The sequence below is a fragment of the Arvicanthis niloticus genome, chromosome 6, assembly GCF_011762505.2.
Source record: "Arvicanthis niloticus isolate mArvNil1 chromosome 6, mArvNil1.pat.X, whole genome shotgun sequence".
NCBI lineage: Eukaryota > Metazoa > Chordata > Mammalia > Rodentia > Muridae > Arvicanthis > Arvicanthis niloticus.
The window spans coordinates 86,526,238-86,545,891 of NC_047663.1; the positions used below are offsets into that span (position 1 = coordinate 86,526,238).

General features: G+C 52.5%; 1 protein-coding gene across 1 annotated transcript in view; it reads left to right on the plus strand.

Annotated features, from left to right (window-relative positions):
• Nucleotides 1-350: 350 nt before the first annotated feature.
• Fgf18 (fibroblast growth factor 18) overlaps nucleotides 351-19,654 on the plus strand; it is a 30,901-nt gene continuing 11,597 nt past the window's right edge. The window contains exons 1-3 of the mRNA XM_034506294.2: nucleotides 351-516; nucleotides 674-710; nucleotides 13,825-14,005. Of these exons, the coding sequence (XP_034362185.1) occupies nucleotides 485-516; nucleotides 674-710; nucleotides 13,825-14,005 (250 nt within the window). The 5' untranslated portion in view covers nucleotides 351-484. The remainder of the gene's footprint in view (nucleotides 517-673; nucleotides 711-13,824; nucleotides 14,006-19,654) is intronic.

The following is a 19,654-nucleotide window of genomic DNA, read 5'->3' on the forward strand; positions in this document are numbered from 1 at the left end:
GACGGAGCGGCCGTGACGCGTTCGCACTGCAGATGCGCGCCCCAGCCTCGGAGCGCTGACCCCGGCCCCGCCAGCCTCGCGCCCCGGTCGCGGCGCCTCAGCCGCAGCCCCCGCCGTGCATGCTGCCCCTGGACTGAACCGGCAGCCCGCAGCCCGCGAACGCCCAGACGGCCCTCCCGTCCGCCCGCTTCAGTCCAGCTTCCTCGCACCGGCCGGGCGCCTCCCGCACCGCGGTCGCCCCACAGCCCCCGCGCCGGCTCGGAGGGCGCAGCGCTCGGGAGGAGCCGCGCGGGGCGCTGATGCCGCAGGGCGCGCCGCGGAGCGCCCCGGAGCAGCAGAGTCTGCAGAAGCAGCCGGCGAGGAGGGAGCAGCAGCAGCAGCGGCGGCGGCGGCGGCGGCGGCGGCGGAGGCGCCCGGTCCCGGCCGCGCGGAGCGGACATGTGCAGGCTGGGCTAGGAGCCGCCGCCTCCCCCCCCGCCCCGCGATGTATTCAGCGCCCTCCGCCTGCACTTGCCTGTAAGCACCCGCCCGGGTCTGGCCACCCTGCCTGGATGCCTGTCCCTGTGCGTGTGTGGCTCTGTCTGTCTGCCGGCCCGACTTTCTGCCTGTGTGTCTGTCCATCTGCGCTCCCTCCTCGGATCTCACTGACCTCCTCTCCATCTTTCTCCTGCAGGTGTTTACACTTTCTACTGCTGTGCTTCCAGGTTCAGGTACGTGGGCTCCTGAGAGTCGTGTCTTGTTCCCCCCCCCCCCAACCCCCGCCAACCCCAGCGCGCTCTTCTTCAAGGTGCGGGCCGACCCCCCTTCCCGGGACCGCGCCCCCTCTCGGTGCCCCACCCCTCCTGGGCAACAAGCCCAGTGCACCTGTTCCCAGGGCGCGGAAGGGCGGCTTCGCGCGCGTCCTGCGCTGGCGGTGTCAGGCCAAGGGCTAGGAGCTACTGCTTGAGCCAGTGCGGACTGTCGCGGCCTCGGTCGGCCTCGGTAGGGAGATCTCCCGGAGCCGGAAGGCTCAGCCCGAGTGTGGGACTCCAACCCTCGACCACAGCTGGCGAGGTAGGGACCTAGAGGTTTTTATGCCAACTGTCCCTTTACCGCCGGTGTGTCCCAGCAGACAAAAAGGTTGTTTTCAGCTGAGTGGATTTTGAGTCCAGAGAGAGAGCTTTAGTTGTAAATTACTCTGTGGGTGGGAGGAAAGAGAGAGAGAGAGAGAGAGAGAGAGAGAGAGAGAGAGAGAGAGAGAGAGAGAGAGAGAGAGAGAGACTGCTCCCCATCCTGCTGCGCTCTGCTCCACATGTCCTTGCCCAAGGTGGTGCAGCCCAGGGCTTGTTCCCTGCCTGGTCCCCGTTCGCTCTCTGTGAATCAGAAAAGGGCTTGGCGCTCAGCCTGGAAAGCACTTGCTAAAATCTGATCTGTTACTTCAGCAGCTTTCAGACTCGGGAAGGTCTTGGCACACAGACAGTTGGAATGCTCTGGCTTCCAAAGCCGTGGAAATGAAGGAAAAGGCGGGGGGGGGGGTAGGGAGTCGACTTCAGCCCCGATTAGAACCAGACCAGGGCTGCCTCAGCATGGTGTGTGTGGGGCGGGGGTGGGGGTGGTGGTGGTGGTGGGGGGGTGGCAATGGGAATAGGAAACACCAGCTGCCCAATACCTCCACCTACCTACAGCTACAAGGGAGGGGACTCAGAATAAACTGGACACGGGCCAAAAGAGGATTATCTGTCCCCTCCCCCTCTTCGTGAAAGGCAGGTGTCCTTGCAGTGCTAATGGGAAGGTGCTTGGTTGTAGCCTTCTGAGTTCTGGAGATGCCTGGAGACAGCCCCGTGCACCGGCGAGAGGTGGTTCTCCCAGTTTTCTGTTACAAGGAAGCTTGTGTGTGTGGCTGGGGCTGGGGCTGGGGCTGGGGCTGCGGTTCCTAGTTTGATCTTGACTGTTCCTCAGGACAGACATGAAACTCAGGGCAACCAGTTGAGACTCTGGGCTGGAAGGATAGATAGATGGACAGACTGATGGCTCTTTCCTTCTATTGGCCAGGCTGGGGTCCCCAGTGACTTCTTGAATCAATACAACTGGAGTCAGTAACTTAACGCTGGCTGTTTGCCAAAGCAGATGTGACCCTATGTGGTGAGGGGGTGGGGGACAGGGTGGGAGAATGGTCGATCTTAGAGAAAAGGCCAGTGCTAGGCATGGGCTGCCTAGTTTGTTTGCAGCTGAGTTCCCAAGCAGAGGGCAGGTTCCAGGGTCACTCCAGGGGGTCTGCTTGTCTGGCTGGGTTGAGCTTGGGCAGGAGCGGAGGAAATGGGAGTGGAGGCAGAGAGGAGCCTTTGGATCTTGCTGCCCAATCCCGCGCATGCTTGCTGCTCTCCGTTCTTCTTTAAGTAGGGCCCGGGAGGGGCTGCCGGGTGGTCTTTGTGTTCTCTGATGGGAGTGTGAGGGAGGGAGTCTGGACTCTGCTTCCCACCTCCACCTCCTGGCCAGAACTAAGCCAGCATCTTTGAGAAAGATCTGGGTGGTCTGCTTGGGTTAGGTCAAGAAGCAGGATCCATGCAGGTGAGGGAGCCTTGTCTGTTCCATTTCCCCCCTCCTGTTGCCCCTTTGTCCCCTCCAGCCTCTAGACTTCTGAATTGCATAGGGCTGGTGTTTTTAACCCCTGGTCTGTCTCCTTGGAACCAGCTGGGGGTGCCCTTGAAAATCACTCAGAAAAACAGTATGAAAATTTGGTATGTCTGGTAGAGGATTCATAGCAATCCTTAGACTTTTTTTTTTTTTTTTTTTTTTTTTTTTTAACCAAGATTCCTGAAAAGTAAATAACCACCAGGGGGAACAATTAGTAGGCTCGTGTTTGCTTTTGAGGTTTATAGACCGATGGAGTGCCCTTTAGTTATGAAGATGGCTTCAAAGGCATGGGCTGCTGGGAGTCTGCATTCTGAACCCTGTAGGAGCAAGTTTGTCTGATGCCATGGAAGTAGTGTGGTCCTGGGCAGGGTGCACAGGGACATCTACAGTTGGAATGCCTCTGGTGTAAGTAAAGCAGAAGGCCTTCCTATGTGGAGGAAGGGGCCCAGGGTTTGGCAATAGAACTCTGCCTGGACCCTGGCTTCATTGCACCGTGCCCTGTCTGTGCTTCTGTAGGTGGTTTTTTGTTTCCTCATTTGTTGGGTTAGGTCAAGTAGCATCGAGAAGTTGAAGTGGCCAGAAAACATGTCGCTGACTGTTCTCCACTCAGGGAAGCATCTTGGCTAATTGGAAAAAAAACAAAAAACAAAAAACAAACAAACAAACAAACAAAACCAATTTACTTCCATCCTTACTGTCTTAGGGGATTGGTACAGTTTTAGCAATGGAATTTCTGGGTGCCTCCCCTCCTCCCAACCCTCAGTCGCCAGGCCCCAAATGGATTTCCCCCACCAAGTCAGGTTTCCATGAATACACTCAGTGTAGATACTGTCCTCCGCCCACCACCAGTGTGGTGAGCCCCGCCTTCACCCACTGGCCACCCTGGGAAGTGGGAAGCTGGGAATTTAATAAAACCCCTTCATCCTTTCTCCACACGACTCAGAACACCACAGATAGCTGAAATCGGAAGAATCTTAAAAATTTCCGCGGGGAGCAGGCAGCGTGACCAGTAAATTGCTTTTCTGCACTTGGCTGAGCTCTGACAATGACACCGGGCTGGGCTTTTCACGAAGCTCCGCCGGCACCTGCCTGACATTGTTCCTGCCGCCAGGCTCCACTAGGTCCTTGCCTTCCTCAGACAAGCTAGCATAAGGCCAGCCAATGCTGGGAGAGAGGGGGAGGGCTTCCTCCAGCCTCTTATCCCTCCTGCCAGTTTCTTGTTCTTCCCACAGAGCTACTTCCTGTCCCACCAGGAGGTGTTGAAGTTTGGAGTTCCCTGCATACTCCCGATTGACCACCCACACCTAGAATCCTCACTGAGGCTTAGGCCCTTCCTTTAGACTGGCCAGGTTGGAGAGGCTAGGGGACAGTGTCCTTTGGGACAAGAGGAAGATGGAAAGCTGTCCTGTTGGGTGGCATTTCTAATATCTCAAAGCAACATCTTCCATTGGTCCATTCTCCTGAGTCTCCAGGAGACTTAGACAGTCCCTGGCCTCAGAGGAGAACACTGTCAGATGCTCCTAGCATTGTGGCATCGCTTCCAATTTCTGGGAAGAGACTCGACTAGGTGCAAGAGATGTATCTTCTTAGAATTTAAGGAGTCTCATGTAGGGAAGCTGATCTTATCCCTTTCTGTTTTCTACAAGGAAGCCAGGTAGGATGGGGTCACCTGCTCCACAGAGAGAGAAAGCAGATACAGAACTAGCTAGGAAAGGATTCATTCAGGGTCATGGCTACAAGCCAAGACCTGGATTTAAGACCTTGTGTTAGTTCTATCTCTTAGAAAAAAAAAACAAGCAAACAAAAAAACCCAAGTTTGCTAGCAGAGAAAAGAGTCTCAGGAGGCATGCTGGGAGTCCTAAAGTTCTGTGTAAATTCTCATGAGAATAGGTGACTCTAGTTGAAGACAGTTCCCTCCCTGCCCCTGTCTGGAGGCTCCACTCTCCTGGGAAAGTACTGATCTTCCAGGACCCCAGAGCTAGAGGTGGATGCTGTGTGTGTGTGGGGGGGGGGGGGGGGGTTTGTGTGTCATAGGAGACTTAATGCTTTCTCCAAGCCTCCTTCCCAGGGCAAAGAGAGGGGAGGGGTGAGGCACCTTGCCAGCATTCCTGCAGCCAGGGAAGGTCACCCACTTGCTTTGAGATAAGGAGGTGGATTCTTTAAATTTCTTGTGGTTGGCACAGCCAGTGTTAGTGGGCTGGGGGCAGTCTGTCAGAGTCACAGGTGTAGCCTCCTCCCTGTGCTGGGACAGCTCTGTGGTTTTGTGAGCCCCCCCCCCCCAGGGAGGCTGAAGTAGAACAGGGAGGGGTCATCTATCCCCAGGAGAACTTTGTCATGTCCCTGAGTGCTACACAGCGGGGCTGGCTGAGAGCAACTCAAGCCTGCGGTTTTCCCCGGGTGTCTGTCGTACACTATCTAGGTTCTAGCTCACAACTTGGGATTAGAGAATGTTGTAGAGGAGGGACAAAAGCCTCAGCAGTACACAGTAACCTGCCTTTGGTCACACAGGACGAGGGAAACAAAGTTATGCATTCAACTCTGACTGCCTGACTCCAGGAGCCAGGTTAAAAGGCATTTTTAAGGGCTTTAGATTCACACAGCCTGGTTCAAAGTGTGGATCTGCCTTCTGTTTGCTGTGTGACCTTGGGACAAGTTACTTAACCTCCCTGGGGCTTAGCTTCTGTAAGTGTGAAATGGCAAAAAATACCACTCTCTCCTCATAGCAAACAAAAACCCCAAGGAAATAGCCACTGTCTTCTAAGGGGAAGGAGTAGATGACAGTTCTGGGTTTGGCTTCTGTGTCTCTGGTCTAGGAGGAGTCTCGGCTGTCTCTATCGCCTGTTGGGTATAGCAAGGACTGCTCCCTCCTGGTGTGTGTGTGTGTGTGTTGTGAAAAAAGGCTGTTCTGATGATCCTGTATGTATCCTGTGTGCTGCTTTAAGGCTGTTGGGGGGCCCATGGCAGACCACTGGGTAAAGGGCATGCTGACATCTGTCCCCACAGGAGGAGAGGTACCTGGCTTTAGGATGAGCTTAGGCCTTCTGTTACATCATGGGCCTGAGTGTGGATTTGTTCTGGAACATCAGAGGGTATGTGGCTTCTCAGGCTGTGGTCTGGCTGGTAGTTCTTTTTTTTTCTTTTTCTTTTTTTTTTTTTTTTTTTTTTTTTTTTTTTTTGGTTTTTTCGAGACAGGGTTTCTCTATGTAGTCCTGGCTGTCCTGGAACTCACTCTGTAGACCAGGCTGGCCTCGAACTCAGAAATCCACCTGCCTCTGCCTCCCAAGTGCTGGGATTAAAGGTGTGCGCCACCACCGCCAGGCTGGCTGATAGTTCTTATGCTCTGACATCTAAGTGACGTTTACAATGTTGCCATGTTGATGACGGGGCCAGAGATACTGTACTGGTTAGCTCAGGGCCGCCAAACAAAGACTTCAGGGTTGCATGATGAGTCTCTACCTTGGCTCAGTTAACTCTGGACCTTTGCTCTACTTCAATGGTTTCAAACCTATGGGTCACGACCCCTTTGACAAACCTCTATCTCAAAAATATTTACATTACGATTCATAACAGTAGCAAAATTATAGTTATGAAGTAGCAACAAAATAATTTTATGGTTTTGGGGTGGGGGGTCACCACTATATAAGGAACTGTAAAAGGTCGTAGCATTAGGAAGGTTGAGAACCACTGCTCTACTGGGTTTATCCAGCTGGGTAGGAGAGGGCCACCAAAAGCTTCTTTGGGGCCCCAGGCACAGAGAGGCTTGGGTTTCAGTTCTGTAGCTCCTTCAGCCTATGACCAGAGGCCTTCACTCACTTGCTCCTCTGGTTTTCCTGTCTCTGTAAAGTGGGATAATGGGAAGTGCTTCCTCAGGGTCAGGGAGAACTAAGTAAGAGTTATTATAGAGAGAGTGGCCAACACTCACCAAATAACTGAGTGATAGTAATGGCCTGGTCAGTATGCTGTGTCCTAGTACGCCATGTGCTGTCATGTGCTAGAGAAATTGAGGAAAGGCCTGTCCCTGGGATGAGTGACAGTGAGTACTCGGGTCTGTTGGTAGTGCAAGCTTGAACCTAGGCCCATGCATCTTATTCCACATTCAGGTTGCATGGCTTTGGACAAGACCCTGAATCTTTTGGCGTCACTGCTTCTTCATCATTTATAAGCAGGGATTAATTATAGGATTCCTAAGGCTTTGCGTGGAGACGCTCACTTGTAACTTGACACTGAGAAGACTGAGGCAGGATGGTGAGCCAGCCTGGGGTATATAGGCAGACCTTATTTCAAAAGTCAAAATGACTACCACAGACTCCTCAAGCATTCCCCAGACTCACTGATAAGAATAATGAAGGTCATATCTTGGACCTTGTATTCAGTAGACACTCAAGTATGGTACCATTCTTTACTAGTTGAGCATTTATGACATACCTCCTGTATGCTTCCCACCCACTGGGTTTGCCCATCAAGGCTTCAGCTTTCCCGTAGTGTACTGTAGTGTACTATCCAAGGAGGTCGACAGCACTTTGGCTTGCTTCCCCCTCCTCCTACCTTTTGGCTTGGACTCTGATGGCACTAGTCTTCTGTATTTGACTAACTGCATTCTCTGCTGGAATTCACCGGGACAGGAAAGATCCTAGGGTCAGCTCCCAGCCCACTGGTCACACCCTTCTCGGGGCACTCACTAGCTGTATGACAGAGAGGATGGGTTGGCCCCTCTTTCCTCATCATTTAATGGAGCATCAGGATACAGGCTCACCCCTGGGCTTGCTGGGAGGGGGACTGTGGTCCTGTGGCGGGGGGGGGGGGGAGCCCTTGGCACAGAGCTAGGCTCTTTGCAGATGTTAAGTGAAAGAGAGCCCCAGCTCTCAGCTATGGTATCTTGAGGCCTGCCTGCCCACCAACCAGTTTGCATTTAATCCTAGAAATCCAGGGGAGGGCAGATCCCTGCTGCAGGCTCTTGGGTACTGACTGGGCCCTGATGAACTGGGCCCAGTTCAGCAAGCAGAGGGCTTTGGGGTCTGGATGTGGACTTGAATTCCTGTGCCCACTGCCCCCTAGGCCAAGCACTGGGCCCCTAAGGGTTCATACCTGTATCCCAGCCCACAAGGAACGGGAGCTGAGGGATGACGCTGGAGAGTAGAGCCTGAAGGATAATGGGTTCTATGATGAAGGACCCTGAGACAGGATCTGGGCCAGAGCAGTCAGCCAGATGAAGAGTGTGCCGTGACCCTGCAGATGCATGTGTGGGGGCTTGTAAGGTTTTTGAGGCACTTGACTCAGGGTCCCTGGAAGTAGGGGACAGCCTGGCGTGTTCAGTGTGAACCCATTGCATTTGCTGGAGCATCATGCTCAATTATAGACTGATAGAAGAGGTCCTCATTGGACATCAAACACCAGAAACAAAGCTTGCTTGTCCTCTGATGACTACCTGGCCCAGGACTTCAGGGAGATGGAGTGGTGTTGAGATGCTGGCAGGGGGAAGGAGAAGGGAAAAAGACCTCTGTCTAAACAAGTCCTGCCCCTATCCAGGCTATGTCCAGGATTGAGTATCTGCTCCATATTGACGATCTGTATGGAGATGGCTGATGTATGGGGAGAGGGAGGCTGGACCTTGGGCCCAGCCCCCATTCTGCAGTACCCCACCCATACTGATGGCTTGGTGCTGCCAATCAATACATTGATAGCCCTGGGAGCTTAATGGACAGGCGGGGGGTGGGGAAAGGCCCTCTGTGGCTTCACTTTCTATCCAGGCTGCGGTGGGTGTGGGGAGCACGAGAGGAGAGGCCAATAAGCTTGAGCTGTCAGGAGGATAGGGCAGGGAAGGGACTGTGGGGAGCGTACCTTGTTCCCCTTCATCTGAAGCAGGGCAATTGGAGGACACTAATGCTTCAGAGCTGAATGTGTTCAGACCTTGACTCTGCTGCATTCTTTCTGTGTACTTCAGTAAGTCCCTTGTCCTCTCTGCACCTCCCTGTGTCACTGGGAACACAGGGATAGTATAGTTTATACTTGCTCAGGTTGGGTGAGGAAGTAGCTGATGGCTCTGGTCAGTGTTTAATGTATGCCTGGGAATTCAGAGCCAATGTGAGTTTCACTCTTGATGTAACTGCAGCTTACTCTGGACTGGAGTCCAGGCTGCCCTTGAGGGGACATTTGGAGGGCTGCCTTTTGGAGTGGAGGAGGATGACTTTACTGGGGTCCACTCTTAGATGGCCTGAAGTGTTGGGTTTGAACCTAGAATTTGGAAGAGATCTAAAAGCCCTGTCTCCTGCTACAGCTTGAAGCCTATGGGTTGTCCTTCTCGGGACCAGGGAGAGCCTTCACTCCTGGGCAGGGAACCTGGAGATGGAAGTGGGTATCATGAGGCTTCAAGAGTCTGGGGTTAGGTGAGGCAGTTCAATGGGACTCCATTTCCTCTTTTGCGTGGAGGAGTTAGTTCTAGACTCTTCATGGACGGCATCCCTCCCCCTCATCCGTGCATCCATGGGTTCTGACCCAGCTCCTGTCCCAAGTGCAGCTGTATCCTTTTCCTTGCATGGTACATGTTCAGATCTTCTAGGTACAGGCATCGAGACAGTAGATCTGATAGTCTAGATATGAGCACAGGTGGGTAGCAGATGCAGCATGGATGCATTGGTCAAAGGATGCCATGGAATTTCACCGCACTGCTTATTCATGACAGCACTGAACTAGAAACATAATTGGTCATATCTAGAATTTCCCATTTAATATTTTTGGTCCTTAGTTGTCCAGATATAGCTGAAACCAAGGATTCAGGGACAGTGGTGGGAAGGAGGCGCTGAGAGCACGGGAAAATGGCTGCAGATGTGAAGGAAGCTTGGACTCTAGACGCAGGGGAAGTTGTGTTTGAATCTTGAGTCCTCTCTTCTCTAACTCCGAGACTTAGAACAAACGATGTGACCTCCCCCAGGCCTCACTTTCCCTAACTTGAACACGGGGATGATAATTGTTCCTGCTTCTGACATCACTCAGGTGATTTTATGGGATGTCACCCATGGCGGGTATTGAGAAAACATGGCTGTTGAGCAAGAGAGATGGATCGGTGAATAAAGTGTTTGCTGTGCAAGTGTGAGGATCTGAGTTCAAATCTCCAGAAGGCAAATAAAGTTGGTTGTGGCAGTGTGTGCCTGTAATCTCAACACTCCTATGACAGCACAGGAGGTGGACTGGGAGGGTCTCAGAGCTCATGGGCCAGAGAGCCCGGTGTACACAGCAGAGAACAATAAAAGAAAGAGAGACCCTGCCTCAAGAGGTAAGAGGCAAGGACTGACACCCAAGGTCTCTGACTTCCACACATGCACCTCAGCCTATACCCTCCCTCCCCAAATATGCAAACACACCCAAGTACACACACAAAGATGTAAGATCTCATGGCCATTTATAAAACAAGACTTAAAAAGAAAGGATGTAATGGCTGTGGTCACTAGTGTAATTTTTCCCAAGGTAAATGCTATACACAATCCCCATTTTGCAGACAAGAAAACTGAGGGTAAAGAGATCAAGTAAGTCAGCAAGTCAGCTGTTGTGGGTAGAGCCAGGTAACCTGCAGGTTGAATGGTACTACTTATGATCCTCTCGTCAGAGGTTTGTGTAGGTGAGCTGCACCCTGATGGAGACCTGAGGGGGATGCTAATGTGGCCTGAGGAGAAAGGGGATGTTCCCAAACACGCTTCTCAGAGCCAGGGGACCTGAAGCCTTCAAGGAAGCACAGGCGGGTAGAGGGTGGCTATTCCTGTGGGACACCTTCATTGGCTTCTAGAAGCTGGCAGAAATGCTTCCGTATTGGCCAGATTATTGACAAGATGAGGGCCAGTAGACTTGGCGTGCAGGCAGAGGCTGGATCTCTGGAAGACCCTGGTTATTGTGTTTGGAGAGCTGGGGCCTGGCAGGTTTCTGAATAGGCAGGGATGCCCTCCCATGACCTGAGAGCACTCTAGATGAAGACAGAATACAGGCAGAATACAGGGGCTCTGTCTACGGAGCACCGTGTTGGCATTCCTAGGCAGAGGCTTTGGGAGATCCCAGGATCAGAGTGAGATCCGAGCCCAGAGGGTTCTTGTTGTTCATGTACAGCTCCTTGACTGGAGAGCAGATATTTCCACCAGAGCCCAATCTTTAGGGCAAGGGGAAGGGCCTGCCTGACTGGGAGTACTTGGAGTCTTAAGCTGAGTGGATGCTATCAGTCACCCACTGTGGAGAGCCACTTTGACCAGGGATCACCTGTGAGTGTGGTATTGAGGGAGGAGGGACCACATTGTCTATGCATCAGGACTTCTTGCTCTCTACTGTGTGTTGTGGTGTGGCCTTTTGTTCATGCCGAAGCTTTTCAACGCCTCTGGTCATTGTGCACTTGGAGGGATGTCAGCCAGACAGTCTTCTCTTAGGTCCCCTAGCCCAGAGAGCTGCCACTCAGATAGAAAACAAGGGCAGTGTCTCCCAAGACAAGCTCCCACTGCATGGCTCTGGTAACAGAGCCTGGAATCCCACGTACCCGTACCCAACCCTATGGTTCTAAGGGTTGGGGTGGTCTCAACGTTCAACTTGGGCTCTCTCTGGATCCCTGATATTTCATAGCTCTGAAAGCTGATGGGGCTAGAACAGGGGCATGTCCAGAGTCTTCTTAGGAGGGTGCTGGGGCAAAGCAATGTGTAACCCCCATAGCATGGCATCTCTTGCTTCTGTTTGCTGGACACTTTAGTTATCTGAATGGGAAGAAAAGGACTGGTTGCTGGCCTCCAGGTGTCTCTTATTCCTGGCCAGACACTGCTGGCAAGCACCACTGATTTCTTCCTGGGGACAAGCTGATGCCCAGGGGTAAGCCTGATTATCTGAACTCTGGGGACAAAAGTATGCTCCTAATCCTGCCCTGTGAGGTAATGTCAGGAGGGAATCTCTTGAGCAGGCTTCTAATGGCAGGTATAAAGGGCTGGTACCTTGAGCCCACCAGAGGTTTTAATAGGCAGTTCAAGGTATTCAGCCTTTCTAGAAGAGGGGCCCAGTATCCGGCAGAGACCCCAGGGATTGACCTGATCAGAGGATGGCTTAAGTGGTGGAAGCTAGGCAAGATGGATCGTACCCCCACATCCTGGTGCAGGGCCACCCAATAGACCTTGCTGACCCTGGGTCACTCTACTGCTTCTGTCCAGTGGGCGAGGAAAAAAATCATTACTAGAGGCCAGCTTCAAGGGGCAGGGAGTGCCCCTTGGGAACAGGGGGTGAGGAGATTGGCTTGACCTCTAGTCGATAGGGTCTCCTGTGAGAGGAGGGTGTTGGAGACAGGGATACATTGCCTACTTTTGGGGGAGGAAACAGAACTAAACTGGCTCCAGGAATCATTCAGAAGGGTCAGTGGCCCCAAGTGTGGGGTCTTCCAGAAAAATGCCCTTCAGGTGTGGGCCTCCAGGGTCCTGGGCTCTTTTCTCCCTAGATGCCTGGATGGGAAGAGAAGCAGGCCCTGGTACTGTGGGCTGGCCGCCCCGAGGAAGTGGAAAGAGGCACGCAGTGGTTAAGTAGTTGCAGAATGGATGGATGTTTGTGAACCTTGATTTCTGCTTAGCTAAGCTTCACTTGGAGTCTTGTCAAAAGTTCTGGTGTTTGCTCAGATGTGGAAAGTATCTGCCATGTTGGCCTTTGGATTTAGTCTTCGTAGCAACCCCCTGCCTGAGGTGGGTGCTGTCTCCATTAAGTTCGTGGTGAAGAAACTGAGGCACAGAGGGACCCACAGTCAAGGCTGAGAGGAGTGCTTGGGCATCCAGGTTCAAGAGAGCTCTAGCAAAGGTGGGGTGGGCAACTCTTCTCTGGGAATGAGGTCTTGTGTGCTAGCATCGAGTGTCTGGCTTGGTGAGTCCACAGAACAAACCCATAATGCTACCTCTTGCTTAAGGACCTGTTCTGGTTTACAACCTGGGATGGGCCATGCAGCTAACTAGCAGGCACAGGTGAACATAACTCAGTGCTTTCTGGCCTGACAGAACTTTATCTGTTCATTCATTCATTCATTCATTCATTCACTCATGGGTTGAACATGTGCTGCTGGCCCTGCACAGAGGAGAGAGAGAAAGGGGGTGGGGGTAGCACTCTGGCTTTCATGGTGCCCGCCAGTGTATTCAGATCAGACAGACAAAAGCTGAGTTAGTGAGTTAGGTAGATGTTATGTTAAATCACATATGCTAGAAAGAATCTCAAAGCAGAGTGGAGTCATGGAGAGAGGCAGGGGTAGGGCAATCCAGGGGGGCCTGTTTGAGGTAACACTTGAGGGAAATCTGAGTGTAGAGGACTGAGAAAGAGCATCAGAATAGAAATGAGAGCATGTGCAAAGGACCTGGGGTCGGTGTGTGCTAAGTATTAGGAAGGTTAGGTGGTATGGCTGGCATGGAAGTAACAGGAGGAGGAGGAAGAAGAAGAGGAGGAGAAAGAAGAGGAAGAAGAGGTGGAAGGAAGCATCAGGGACTACCAGTCGGGTCTGGAAGCCCCATCGAGGACCTCTGTTTGACTGTGAGGAAGCCCTGGGGAGTGTGGACAGGGAGGATTCCATGGGAGGGCTTTGTTTGGTGGAGAATGTGTTGTTAGCAGGGCAACAATGAAGCAGGTTAAGCAGAAGATGGGTGCATACCGTTCAGATGGGCAGCTGTATTCTCGGTGAGGGATAGGAGCGGTGAATGTTGATACAACCTAAGAAGGCTTCCAAGATGGTACAGCTGACGAGGACTAAGTGCCTAGACGCCCACGGAGTTACCATGGAGATACAGACTGGAGGCCTGGGATACGGGCCAGTCCCATGCGATGAATGTGAAGGATCCCTGTGGAGATCCTGGGGAGGCGGCACGCTACCCTCTCCTCCAGTGGGCCAGCACTTGAGATGTCTTATCCTGTCCCTTCCCTGCCATGTGTCCCTCTGACCACCGCTCACTGGATGTTAGTTCCCTTCCTAGTTGCTCAGGCACTCCTTGCAGTCCAAGATGCCATTGGGATAGGGGCCTCTGTACTGTAAGGGAAACTAAGGTAAGGCAACCTGCATGCTGAGCTCCCAGAAGACACCATATGTGGGCAAGTGGGGAGAGCTATAGACCCAGGCTTGATTCTCAGCTTTATGGTTTCCCAATTATCTCAGTTGTCCTGTCTATGAAATGGGACCTGGACAGAGATGCAGAGGAGAATCAAGGCTGACTCACCATCTTCCCTCCCTGTGCATAGGTGTTGGCAGCTGAGGAGAACGTGGACTTCCGCATCCATGTGGAGAACCAGACTCGGGCTCGAGATGATGTGAGTCGGAAGCAGCTGCGCTTGTACCAGCTCTACAGCAGGACCAGTGGGAAGCACATTCAAGTCCTGGGCCGTAGGATCAGTGCCCGTGGCGAGGACGGGGACAAGTATGGTATGTGCCAGACCCAACCCATACCCCTGGCCCACATTCTCCCCAGCCCTGGATAGTCCCCATTCAAATCTCCAGCTCTGTATTGTACTGGATGCATGGTCTTGGACCCAACACCAGTCCTCCTGGGCTTTGGTTTATCAGTCTGTAAAATGGGGAGGCATTAATGACTCCTTAAGAAGTTCATTGGGATATTAAGACGTGAGTAAAACATGAGTAAAAAGTGTCCCCTTACATGGTGGCTTGGGTGGAAATGCCCCCAAATCAGTGGCTGCTTCTTGCAACCACAGCCTCCCCCACCCTGGCCCAGGTTCAGCTACTTTGAGGGGTGAAAGGCTCTGGTCATGCTCTCTGGATGCTCTGGAGGCCAAGGGAGTGATCTTCATGAATGTGTATGGGAGTGTGCTTGTGTGTGTATGCAAATGTGTGTGTGCATGTGCCTGTGTTTGTATGCAAATGTGCGTGTGTATGTGTGTGTGTGTGCATGTGCCTGTGTGTATGCAAATGGGCGTGTGTGTGTGCATGTGCCTGTATGCAAATGGGCGTGTGCGTATGCATGTGTGCGTGTGTGTGTGTGTGTGTGTGTGTGTGTGTGTGTTTAAGCTTGAACTTGTATACCCACAAGACATGGGTACGTACAACAGCTTGGGCCGTGGGTCCTGTGGCCTTCTCTTGATTCAGGAACAGCTCAGTCCTCCTAGAGGGCTGAGGGACCTTCTCCTACTGCAGAGGCTCATGTAAGGGATACTGGGATTCTTTCTCTTCCTAAGCCCCAGCTCATGAAAGTCTTGGGCAGTGAACAGAGCAGACATAATTCCACCTCATCGTTGCTTTGGAGAGGATTCAGCTAAGACAGATGCTGGGCAAACTCTAAACACACAGATATTTTACTTAAAATTGCTGGACAGGAAAGGCTCTGCACTACCAGGAGGCCTTCTGGTCCTTGCTCATCTCTGGGATGCACCTGTCTCCAGCCTCTCTACCTCTTTGGGCCCAGGTTTTAGAGGTTGTGGCTGGGGGCAGGGTTGTGTATGTGTGCTGAGCCTGCCAGCCTCGCCTTTCTGGGATGGTGCCCTGTCGGCTCTGCCCATTGCCATCAGGTCATGACAACAAGACAAATAATTTCTTGGACCTTTTATCTTGGACACCATTTATTTTCCCACAGCCCCAGGGCAGGACTGACCTCATGGTAGGGCCCTGAGTGAGGCAGCTGCACCACACTGGGGGCTGGGCCAGGCTGGGCAGCATGGGCTGGGTCCCAGGCCCCGGCACCTCCAGGCCAGCTGCCTGCTTCTCTGCTTCCTGCACAGCTATTCTCTATGGTTCCTCTCCTTTTCTTCCCTTGCTGTCTCGTGCCCCTTTCCGTCTTTGTTTTGGTCCATCTCTGTTCCTCCCTCCCCATGGTCCCTGCTCTTCCTTGCTCTGACCACAGTGTTCCTCCTCACAGATCCTCTGACTCTTGTTGAGGACACCCCCAGATGCTGGGCTGTGCAGGGCAGACCCAGGTGGTAGTTTTCCCTGGGACCCTCTGCCCAATGCTGCCAGGGAAGGGGCAGCTGGCTGGCCAGGAGGGAGGAGGTGCCCTCCTGGGGTGTCCCCGGAGCTCACTCTGGCCCCTCCAGGCTGGAGAGTACAGAGAGGGGGGTCAGACTCTGGTTGAGCCATCTGTCCACACCCTGGGATGGGAGGCAGGGGCTGGGGAGGGAGGTGAGCCCCAAAGAGGCCCACCCTTGTCTCAGAGGCTGCTGCTGGCCTTCTGACTTTCTCTGCTTCAACTGGACCACTCTGCAATCTTCTAGTATATTGCCACCATCTCTGTTCCCATCTCTCATCTGTACAGTTCCAGGCTTGGATTAGCCTTTTACACGCATGAGGGTCTCTGAGAGAGGGGTCTTTTCAAGATGTCCTCGCTGATTCATGGGTCCGGGTGTTGTCTGAGCTGTTGCGGTTCTGACCAGCACCCAGGAGGCCTGCTTTGAGTTTCTAGAACCGGTCTGGCTTGCTGCTCTTCTGTCTTCTCAAATTCTTGGTCTTTACCCCTCTCTCTCAAGGAACATGTTTACATGATCTTCCAACCCCCCAACACCCAGGGCAGCATGGGGCCTTGAGGGCTGCCACTGTTCCATTTGAATGTCCCATTAGAAACGCAGATGAGGCTGGGAGATCCCATCTGTGAGCCCTGGGAGAGGAAGTGAGACAATGGAGCCCACTGAGGCTTCCAATCTAGATGATCAATACAAATATTATTGGAAGGGTGATTTATGTGACCATGCAGGGCAGGAGGATGGGCCGCTTCCCTGCACGGGGAGCTGCCTTGCTGGGGGAGGGGCAATGGGATGCAGAACACTTCGGAATCTGTTCTGTCTTCTCAGGGCTAGGCCTGGGGCGGGGAAGGGGGGAGCTGAGACTTGTGATACCCACTTGGCTATACAGCTTTGTGTCATCTGCTGAGCCCGAAGTACCACAGATGCCAACTGAACACCTGAAATCCTCAGAGCTGGTCTGTCGTCCAAGGCTGGCTTCTGTTGGGTACAGGACCCCTCGTCTGTAGACTCTCTGATCTTGCTGCTTCTTTACGCTAGTACTTTCTGGAAGGTGGTTTGAGCTAAGAGCAAGGTTCTTTGGACCAGCTAGGGTGGTTGAGGCTGCAGGTCCTCTTATAGTCTTGAGTCTCTGAATCTGATCCCTTGGTCCATCTTCTGTTCACTAGTCCAAAATGCCACTGTACTGCTCAGAGACTCACATCACTTAGAACCCAAGCCCTTGGGTCAGTCAGAGGCCTGGGATGGTTCTGCTCATGAGACACTCCCATCCCTCCATAATCTCAGGTTGTATCACCTCTTCCCGTGCCCTGTGCTCCATCAGGCACGGTACCAGCCTTGGTCAGGCTCGGTGCCTTTCATCTAAAGGCCTAGGGTGCTCTCTACCTACACATTCCTGAGCCCCTCACTTCCCAGTCCTTTCACCAGGGCTCTGGGCTCTGCCCTTCTACTGCTTTACTTTTCTCTTACAGTCTGACACCATTATGTACTTCCCGCTCTGTCTCAGGAGATACTAAGCCTCTGGAGTTATGGATGCTGTCCTATCCCCAGGACACAGAGTCAGCCACAGAGATGTGATCAGGATGGCTTGAGTGCAGGGACACCTCCAGGGTACACCTGAGACTGGGGACAAGGTAGTCAGCCCGGGACATTAGAGCAAAACGCCACACTCAGGGGCACCTGGCCCAGTACTCAGGAAAGCCCTTCTTCCCCCTCCCCATCTGGTTCTGCCTTGAGAATACCAAAATGAACAGAAGTGTCCTCTGAATGGGGTCTTTGCATCTCCAGTTTAAGCCTCCCATCCTCTGTCCTTGCCTCTGTCCCCAGGGAAGAGTGGCCACCCACGTCTTGTGAATCTTGTGTTAAAGGGCTGTGCTAGAGCTACAGCCAGGATTCAATAAAGCTTCTGATCAATCCGATTGATTTTTTTCTTCCTCTCCTCCTTTCTGGTGAGTATGTGGCCTGTAAACATTCTCAGGGACTTACAAGAAGGGGACTCTGAGCACTTGAGCATGTGTATATAACAGCAACAGGCCAATGGCTTCTGAAAGGACCCTCCCCTTTCTGCTTCATGTCACCTATCCCACCTTCAGAGGGAAGAGAGAGAGAGCTGGGTAGGTGACTTGACCTCTTGGTGTTTTTGGAGACAAGGACATTTCCCCATGGGAAGATGTTGTCTGGAGAGGAGCCAACAGCTTTGTGGTGTGGGAATGTGTCAGCTGGTCCCTTCTGCACAGTGCTTTGCCCAGCCTTTCCCTGGTGTGTGTGTGTGTGTGTGTGTGTGTGTGTTCAGAGCACACACAGGTATTTGTGCTCTGAACAGGTCCTGGTGAATCTCCCCGGGTACAGGGAGCTCTAACCCCTGGCTTTGTTCTCTGATTTGCCTCTTATGTAAACAAGCTCCCAAGTCTCTCTGACTCCATTTTCTGTATTTTCCCAACTATTTCCTACCCTTCAAACCCAGAGTCTAAAAGCAGAGGCCCTGAATTGTTTTTGGTAAGGTTAGCTAGGGACCTACACTTCAATGTTAGTCCATCCATAGGGCTACCTGTCCCTTCTTGCCACCAGGCCCATAATGTCTTCTCTCTCTGCTCATGCAGCTTTCTTCCTGACCTCTGCCCCACCTTCTTGGAGGATTTGAGGAGTTTCTCTCCTTATCTGTCTATGGCTTTAGTCCAGCCCTGGGAGCACCCATGGATTTCCCCCTCTCCCCATGTTGACTCCAGGAGTCCTCCTCAAGGTGGCCTGGGACTCCTCCCCTTTCAAGGTGATCTGGAAGTGGAACTGGCAAAGGGATGAACCACTCACTGAATTCTGTCCCAGGAAAGCAAGGCCAGACAGAGATGCCCTACCACCCTAGTCAGGGCTCAATCACCCCTGGGAAAATGTTCCAAGTGGGGAAAGGGAAAGGTGGAGTGGGCAGATTCAGCCCAAGACTTTGCAGCCAGCTTGCCTGAGTTTGACTTTAGCTCCGGGTGCGTGCAGTCAGAGCTCAGTTTGCACACCTGTGAGATGGGGACAATGACATCAGTGCTGACCATCATAGGATGATTGCAGAGGTTAAATGAGATGGTGCCATGGTCCAGCACCTCACAAGCCTGACAGGAAGTTGGAAGCAGAGGAGGCCCCAGGCTCATTTATCCCTAGCCCATGTGCTTCCCTTGTTAGACAGCAAGGATGTTGTCTCTCTGTTCCTGTGGCTGGGGATGGATGGGTGGGCAGTAGTCCAGAGTCCTAACAAGGCATAGCCGGGTAAGGAGTCGCAGCAAGAAGGGATGGAGTGAGGAAGGACATTGAATCAGAGGCTGATTATTAAACTTACCACCAACTGTGCGCTCTGCAGCATGTCCCGTCACCATCCTGCATCTTCGTCTAACTCTTGAATCATGGTGGCCACTGCCTACATCACCAGGCCTCCATGCACTTATCATAATTTAATTAGTGGCCATTTACTATGAGCCAGGTCTGGGCTGAGGTTGCAGAAATGCAAGATTCCATCACTTACTCCAGGAGTAAGGAGAGCTGCCCTGACTTCATGGAGATTACCTGCACAATGGAAAGGACGACACATAGTGTTAACTTGTTATTATTGTAACAAAGTATCTGAGGCCGATCAAGTTAAAAAGAAGTAAGGTTTATTTTGGCTTGGGTTTGAAGACTTGGTCCGGGATTGGCTAACTCCTTGCTCCTGGGCTTGTGGCAAGACAGAATATCATGGCTTGAGTGTGTTGTACGTGAGGCTAAATTCATGATGCCCGGGAAGGGGGGAGAGAGAGAGAGAGAGAGAGAGAGAGAGAGAGAGAGAGAGAGAGAGAGAGAGAGAGAGGAGTATATTCTCTAACTTCTTCCCCCAGGCCTCACATCTGAAATGGCCTTGTATGTTGGTAGAGGAGTAACTAAGTCTTCCACACACGGGCCTTGAGGGAACATTTAAGATCCAAACAATAGAAACGAATAGTTTTACAGTGATGAAATATTGGGCCAAAGAGATGGCTCAGTGGTTAAGAGCATTGGTTGCTCTTCCAGAGGACCGAGTTAAATTCCTAGCACCCACATGGGGGTTCACAGCTGTCTGTAGTGCTAGTTCCGGGGGGGGGGTCTGACACCCTCA